This window comes from Rhinolophus hipposideros, assembly GCF_964194185.1.
Source record: "Rhinolophus hipposideros genome assembly, chromosome: 9".
Classification (NCBI taxonomy): domain Eukaryota; kingdom Metazoa; phylum Chordata; class Mammalia; order Chiroptera; family Rhinolophidae; genus Rhinolophus; species Rhinolophus hipposideros.
The window spans coordinates 50445342-50453649 of record NC_138055.1 but is presented as its reverse complement, the minus strand read 5'-3'; the positions used below and the strand labels follow the sequence as shown (position 1 = coordinate 50453649).

Here is an 8308-nt window from a genome sequence, read left to right as displayed (position 1 = left end):
TCAAGTCCCTTCCTCCCTCCCTAATAAAATGCAAAACAGCGTGGGAATCCCCTTTCAGAGGAAGCCACGGTGCAGCTTTAAGAGAAAGGGAAGGGAGGAAGAGGGCGCTGACTCAGATCCTCCTCCCATTGGCTGCTGGAGGGGATCCCATCTCAGGGATTGGACCTGACAGAGTCCGCCTCCTCTTGTGATTGGCTCATCCAGGAAGATATAAAGCGGCTGTGCCGGCCTCCGGTTCAGTTGGAGCGAGGCAGGGAATTCGCCTGGGTTTGTGTGTTGAGACGCACCTGACGCAACCCTCTCCCCTCTGAACCCAAGTCCCAGTACCCCGGAGGCTGCAACCATGAAGGAAAGACGGGCTCCGCAGCCGGTGGTGGCCAGATGTAAGCTCGTTCTGGTGGGAGACGTGCAGTGTGGGAAGACAGCGATGTTACAGGTGTTAGCGAAGGACTGCTATCCCGAGGTGAGCTGCCCGTCCGCCCCCTGGCCAGCTATTCTTGCCTGCCTGTCTGCCCCCTTCCCCGGGGGTACATTCCCATCTGCCCCGGGGAGCTATCTCTCTCCACCCCACCCCATCCTCAACCGCTTTTTGGCTGGAGGACCGCCCTGTCTTAGCTTCCCCTGAGACCTGTTCCACTTCTGCCGCTCCGCTGGCTCCTCCTCACCTCTTCACCCATAGGCCCCGATCCAATTCCCTCCTACCTACCTTCATCCCGGAGTCTGCTCTCCGCAGAGGGAACTGGAGGCATTTGAGAATCTGGGGCTTCTTGACGCAATACCTGCCGGTCCATTCCCCCCAACCTCAAAGGTTCTGTGGGCATCGTCCCAGGCAGGCTCCTGCTGCTCTTTTCTGCTCTTCTGCTGGTGGCTTGTGGGGAGAAGATAAAGGGCTGGAATGGGCTTGTGGCTCAGAAATTGGGAGACAGACACATCTGGGGATGAGAGGAATCCCTCTCTCCCCCCCACCTCCCCCTTTTTCTCTCCCTAACCATCTAAAATGGGGGGGGGCCTTGTCCCTGCCGAAAGTCATTCACGTTTCTTACTTTGATGGAGCAAATTGCCTGTGCCTCTACGCTCCCCTCCCTCCTGTCCCGTGTGGTCCCTCCTGCCCCAGGCATCCCCTCCTCTGGCCACTTCAGCATCTCACTAGGGTGAATGGCTTCTTCCGTAGCCAGCACCAACCAGAGGGTTACAGGGGCAGGAAGGGCCCAGGTGTGAATAGTTTCTGTCTTTTCACAGACATATGTGCCCACCGTGTTTGAAAATTACACAGCCTGCTTGGAGACAGAGGAGCAGAGAGTGGAGCTCAGTCTCTGGGACACCTCAGGTAAGACAGCTGGCCCCAAACGTCCCCTTCCCACCTCCACTGGCCTGCTGCAGCTGCTGTCTTTTAGAAATTGTTTTCTTCTTTGGTGGGGAGCAGTATGGTACTTGCCACGAAACTGAAAGAAGGGGACAGGAAGATTCCTCAGTTGGGTGCAGGGAGAGGGGCCAGGTCTGCTTGGTTGGCTGGTCCAGGCATGCAGAGTGGATTAAGCCCAGAAGCCACTCGCTTCTCTGGGGCTAGCTCCATTCTTCAGAGGGCTGAACGATGAGGTGAATGGACCTCTGAATACTACTGGGGGGCGGTCAGACAAGGCTTCTCCTTTTCCACTCCCTGCGCCTCTGCCACCACACACACTCACACACACACACACATACACAGCCTTTACTGCCCCAGAGCAAAACCAAGTAAGAGGCAGGAGGCAGTGTAGCTGGAGGCAGTTGTGACTGAGGCAGGGAGACAAGCCTGCTTTGGGGGAAGTACTGCTCCTAACTCAGTTTTGTCCCCTGCATTCCACCTCGGGCCACTGCTGTCCTCCTGCCGCAGCTCAGCCCCACTCAGCTCCGCTCGTCATACGGCTGCGGCTCAGGGCTGAAGTGATGCATCATCCATGTTTTGGAGGGTGGGGGAGATGGCTTCCTATGGAGCAGAGTCACGTTATAGATAGTAGCCGGAGGAGGGCTGTTGGCTTTGACCATTTTCCTTGTACTGGGCTGAGGTAGAAGACGCCCTGTCTTTCTGGAATGTAAGAAGCAATGTTTTTCCAGCCTCTCAACCCTAAACCCTCAGTGCTAGGCTATCCTTTGCTTTGATTCTGACCCCTTTCCATTACCTCTTCACCCTTTTTTGATAACTGGGCTCAGAGTCGTAATTAAGGACTAAAAGCTAGGAATGGGAGAAAGAAAAGAAAATGCGCTCCTCTCTAAAAATGCATATTCAGGCTGAATTTAAAGAGGAACTATACATCACTAAGGGTTTCCTGTTACATACAATAAATATGCTGTCCTGCTCCTCCAAAGAGCTGTTGTTCCCATGCTCCAATTTTGAGGTCTGAAAAGATTAGGAGTAGGGGATGGGTAAGTAGAAAATGACTTCCCCTCGCTCCCCCTTCCCCAAACAAAGCAAAACAAAAATTGCCGGACCGCTATGCTTTCCTCTGCTGCAGTTCCGGGGGTTGGGAGGCAGGGTTCTGGGTTCCCGGTCTGTGCTGTGCTGGCTGGATCCGACTGGAATGCACTTGGCTTCAGGATGTGTGGCTTGCCATCTGCTGTACCTTGCCCACCTTTCAGTCTTCCCAGAATCTTACTGCAGCTCATCTCTTCTCACTACCTCCGCCCCAAAGTGCCACTCCCCCCCACCCTCTTCCTGCTGCTTCTACCCTCCTCCCATAGTCAGAATGCAGCCTTTCAATCCCAATCCAGATAATGGAAAATCAGCAAGGTGGTCTCTGTTTCTTGTGTTGCATTCTCACCCCCCAGTTTCCAAAAGGATGCAGGCTATCAGTCATCCTCAAACTCCCTTTTTCAAATGAGGTGCCCATAAGGAAGGAGGAAGTGGCAGCCCAATGGGGACGGGGTTTCCCAACATGAGCCAGGGTTGAACCTGCTCCTGTTATTTACTCGCTGGTGTTGCTTAGAGCCAGAATGGAGGCCTCCTCCCCTCCCCCTTCCCAATGCTGCAGTGCTCCCTTTGCTCAGTGCTGCGGTGATAAGACCCCACCTCATAGAGGGGATGGGGTGGATTGCTGAAGGAGCAGGCAGCTATCCCAACTCCCCTTTACTCTTTTTTAAACAACCAACCCCCTCCCCACTTGGATTCCCCCCAGTTTCCATGGCGATTGTGGTGCAGGGAGAGGGGCTGCTTGCTATTCTGAGCACGGATTGTCTGGGTTCCAAATCTGCTACTGTTCCTTCCCCAGGGCGGAGGGGGGCAGGCTCAGCCCCTAGCATTCTCCCTTATTGGACCACCTGGGTCTGCATTGCCTCCTGCCTTCCCAGTGAAGGACCCTTACTCGAGCCTCTACCTCCCTAGCTATTGGTGCTGCTAGCTTTGAGACTGCCTCCCTGAGATTTGGAAGGGGCTACAGCTTTCTTTTTGCCCTTTTCAGTGTAAACTGATTTGGGTAGAGAAGGAGCAGGACACTGAATCCCTGCCAGCCTCCTAGAATTCTGACCCCATGGCAAAGAAGCAGGGCAGCCAGTTATATAACACGCAAGTTTGTTTCTTCGTTGGGGAGGCCCTGGAGCAGAAGAAGGGAGCAGAGGTTGGGGAGCAGGCAGGCTCTAGAAAAGAGGAGACCGTAAACTAGCCCTGGTCCCACAGGAGTTAGGAGAACTGTCCTCTGGGACTCTGAGAATGGGCAGACCTTAAATTAAGCCCTCTGTAGGAGACCCAGACAGGGTCAAATTATGTTCCACCCCCCCTTTTATTTTGCCCCCTTTCCGTTTTTCGGTGCTAAGGAAGATGATATTCTTGCATTGCCTTCTGGCAGGTAGTCAGGTCCCAAGTTTCCAGGTTGTAGCAGGTTCCCGTGGGAGATGGGTGGGGCCAACTAATAAGGGACAAAGAATGGTATTCCTAGGGCTCTTTGGGCTTAGGTCTGTAGGGGAGGGAAAATGCCGTGACTCACCATCAGCTCTTTCTCCCCTCCACCAGGATCGCCCTACTATGATAATGTCCGTCCACTCTGCTACAGTGACTCGGACGCAGTATTACTATGCTTTGATATCAGCCGTCCAGAGACAGTGGATAGTGCCCTCAAGAAGGTAAGTCTGGATAAACTTTACAATCTAGTTCAGCTTGAGAACATAAAGGAATCTTGGGGACCTTGTCATCGAATCCCCTCTTGTGTAACGGGGGAAAAACTGAGGCCAGGGAAGGAAGAGATTTGCCTAAGGCCACACCATTAGCTAAGCTCTGGGACTAGAACCCAGATGTCCTGCCCCCGCCACTGCTCTATACTGCTCTGCCAGAGGCCCAGCAAGAGAGGGCCGTGTTGAGGACTCAGGAAGTAAGGATTGAAAGCCGGAGAACCTTTTGTTCTATGGTTTGAGGGTCAGGGAAGGGGTCTTTTGGAGGCAGCTTCTATGGACCTTGATCCCAGGCTCACTGAGACTGGGCAAGCCAGGCAGGCCTGAGCAGAACTGCTATTAGGGAATACCTAGGTCTGGATGGCAAGATTTGTCCATACTGAGGAGTCCCAGGATACCTTGTAGAACTAGCCTAGTTTCCGAGAAGAGTCTAGGACTGCCTCCTTCCCTTGGGAAGAGACTGGTTGGTCGCTTCCTGGCTTTCCGGACTTGGGGAGCCCTTTGACTGGGTTGAGGGGGCAGATCCAGGCCCGTATGCTTGGCAGAAGGTGGGGAAAGATTTGCCTTTGTGCTCTCTGGGGGCTGGGCTGTGGAATGAGGGGACAGGCTCTTGGGTCAGCACTCCTGTGGCCCCAAAAGCCTCATGGGCTGGAAGATGATGTCATTAGTGCAGTGGCAATGCTGTGACTCGGAGGTTGGTGCGGGGCTGGTGATAAGCTTGGTGGTGTATGTGGTGTTGCCAACTGGGCTTCTCCGGTGATCTGTCAGGCACTGACTCTCCTTCCTTTCTCTTTCTCTCAACCTTCTTGCCTGGCTCATCAGTGGAGGACGGAAATCCTAGATTATTGTCCCAGCACCCGTGTTTTGCTTATTGGCTGCAAGACAGACCTGCGAACAGACCTGAGTACTCTGATGGAGCTGTCCCACCAGAAGCAGGCGCCCATCTCCTATGAGCAGGTGTGTGTGTGTGTGTGTGTGTGTGTGTGTGTTGGGGGAGTGATGGGGAAAGCGACAGGCTGAGGACTTAAAATGTGGCCGTTGCACAAACTCTCACTATGGCAAGAGAGAATTGGTATTTTGGGGGGGCCATCTATAATTAGCAAACCAGTCACCTGGATAGAGGTGGTAAGTACCTGTTTTCCCAGATTTATGCTATTAAACACAGGAAATTAGCCATTCCTGTGTGTGCCAGTGTTTCTCAGATTGCTTTTGTGGATCACCTGCATTAGACTAACTAGAATTTCTTATGCTCATGGAAGTGTAAGTTTCATTTAAACCAATATTTCACGTTAGACGCATCTAGGGAGCTCTTACAAATACTAATGCCTAAGCCCTACCCCCAGAAATTCTGATTTACTTGCTCTGGTATGAGTATCGTTTTAAAAGTGTCCCAGGTGATTCTAACGTGCTGTCAAGCTTCACCTTCAGAAAATAATTAGCAGAGGGTGGTGGTGGTGGGAGACTAGCAGTTGGGTCCCATCTGGAGTAGCACTGGGAAATACCACTAAGCATAGGAGGCAGTGTTTCAGAACCATTTTGGAACACTGCATTGGTGACCTCACTCCTCCCTCCCCCTGCAGGGCTGTGCCATAGCCAAGCAGCTGGGTGCGGAAATCTACCTGGAAGGCTCGGCTTTCACCTCAGAGAAGAGTATCCACAGCATCTTCCGGACAGCATCCATGGTGTGTCTGAACAAGCCCAGCCCGACACCCCCGAAGAGCCCTGTCCGAAGTTTCTCCAAGCGACTGCTCCACCTCCCCAGTCGTTCCGAACTCATCTCTTCTACCTTCAAGAAGGAAAAGGCCAAAAGCTGTTCCATTATGTGAAGTGGGGGTTGGAGAGGGGAGACAACCTCCCACTTCCTCCCTTGGGTTGCAGAGGCACAGGGAGAGGGAGGATGAGACAATTTAGGACACTGGACATGAGTTTTTCAGATGGCCACGGTGAGGGCTTGGAAGGAGACAGGGATGGGACCGGGAAAGAGCCAGGCCCAGCTTGAGGACCTGACGCTGAGAAAGAACCATCACACCCCAAGCCAGGCACTAGGTGGTGGAGGGGGTGGCTGCTTCAGTGCCCCCCACTCCAGATGAAGGAAAGGTGGGGGTGTGGGGGGCATGCTGGCCTCATGGGCTCGGGGGCCTAAAGGAGCCTCACCTTCAGCATCATGCCTCTTCCACCCAGCGTTTTCATGCAGGCCAGGGGATGGGAGGGGTCCCTGAGCACTTCCTTTCCCCTCTGAGGAGGTCGCAGAAGAGTGGAGATTGGGGAAGCTATGAGGCAGCGCCCTTGGGAGCTGAGCCCAGGTGCTTCCTAACAGAAATCAGAAGGGCAGGAGCTGGTCAGAGCCAATGAGAAGGAAACCTCATCTTTGCATAGCCCATGCCTCATGGAGAGGTGACGTCATACATTCACATGCTTCTCACCTAAGTCCCCAGGGTCCAAGGGAGAAGACCCAGACCCCCTTCTCTTGCAGTGTGGGGGTGGTGGTGCTGCAGGGGGCAGGGCGGGGTGGGGGTTACCAGACTTTTTCTGCCCTTAGGGCAGTACAGCTGGCATTTGTTTTATAGACTCTTGTGTTTGGAATTGGGGGGTGGGGGGAGTGTTTCAATCCGTTATATGTCTGTTTAAAGAAGAAAACCTATTTATTAATGAAAATATATAACACGTATAAAGAAGTTGGCTCCATTTTCGTAGTTTCTTTCTGTTTCCTTTGGTCGTTGATAATGAGAAAAAAGCTGTACTGGGACCCTTGCTGTGGGCTGCAGAGTAGCTGCCTCCACTGCTCCCTGGCAACTCCAACAAGGATCTCCTCCCTCTGCCCCCATCCCGTCCCCAACCCCATCCAGTCCTTCTAAGCCAGCCCCAGAGCAGGGTTTTTCTAAGCCATCTAGTCCTTCTAAGCCTTAGCCCCAGAGCAGGGTTTTTCAACCTTGGAACAAATGACATTTTGGACTAGATGGTGCTTTGTTTGGGGGGCTGTCCTGGGAATTGGAGGTTTAGCATCATCCCTGGCCTCTACCCACAAGATGTCAACAGCACCCCCCACCCCCAGTTGTCACAACCAAATATGTTACCAGATACTGCTAAATGTCCCTTGGGATAAAACCCCTCCTGGTTGAGAACCATTGACCTAGAGTCTAGAGGAGAGAGACAAGGTTTGGGGAAATCAGAGGACCCAAGCTGCCGAGATCCCAACTGCTGCAGAAGGTGGACAGACTGAAGCCAAGGATGGGAGTTTCCTGGGGTTCTGGTCTCCTCTGAGTTCAGAGAGGTGACGTCTTCTGCTTTCTTGATCTTTCAATCCCATTGCCTGTTGATGGCAGCTCAAAGGCCTTAACTTACCTTCTCTTCAGTGACTTTCAAGTTTCGTAGTGTGCTGGAAATAAAGAGTACTTACTATGTATTGAGCACTTACTATGTACCCAGCACTGTGCAGATAGCTTTACCTACATTAGCACATCCAACCGCACAAATAATATAGTTAAATGCTTACTATGGGTGAGAGATGCTTATGAGTTCTTTATGTGTTATTATTTATTTCTGTGATAACCCTATGGAGTACTATCTGCCTCATTTTACAAACAAGGAAACAGGTTCAGAGAGATCAGTTAATGTGCCCAAGGTCACACAGCCAGAAAGTGGTAGAACCTGGACACAAATCCAGGCAACATGCACTTTTCACTGCTCTGCTCTCCTACCCTGTGAGACAAGTTGTATTATTATCCCTATTTTATAAATGAGGAAATAGAAAAGCCAGAGTTGCCATATAATTTGCAAGAGGTCATAGTGTTTGTACGTAATGGAGTCAAGATTCAAATTGGGTATTACTGATAACTATAATCCCTGGGCCCCTTACTGCTAGCCATGTGGTACCTAAATAGGAGACTATCTGTGGTCTTTACTAGAACACAGTCCCCCGGTCTCCATCTCCAAAGATGTATGTTTGTAAAAGACCTAGCAGGGTAAGAAACAAACAACGAGTATCCTTTAAGCTCAATGTCTTACATGTGTCCTTCATAAGAGAGGTGTGCACAAGTACGAGGGGAACTCTGTCACTATGAACTTGCACAAGCTTTGTCACCTGTCTGGGTCTCAATTTACTTATCTTTCAGGATGCCGACAAATGGTAATCTGGAAATTGGGAAAGAGCATGGACTCTCAAGTTGACGCCTGG

At 51.9% G+C, this 8308-nt stretch overlaps 1 protein-coding gene across 1 annotated transcript; it reads left to right on the top strand.

Moving 5' to 3' along the window:
• Positions 1-237: 237 nt before the first annotated feature.
• Positions 238-6820, top strand: RND1 (Rho family GTPase 1). Its single transcript, XM_081060915.1, has 5 exons — positions 238-463; positions 1240-1327; positions 3980-4089; positions 4957-5091; positions 5715-6820. Exons 1-5 carry the CDS (start codon positions 344-346, stop codon positions 5958-5960), a joined length of 699 nt encoding a protein of 232 aa, XP_080917041.1. The 5' UTR covers positions 238-343; the 3' UTR covers positions 5961-6820.
• The last annotated feature ends 1488 nt before the right edge of the window (positions 6821-8308 follow it).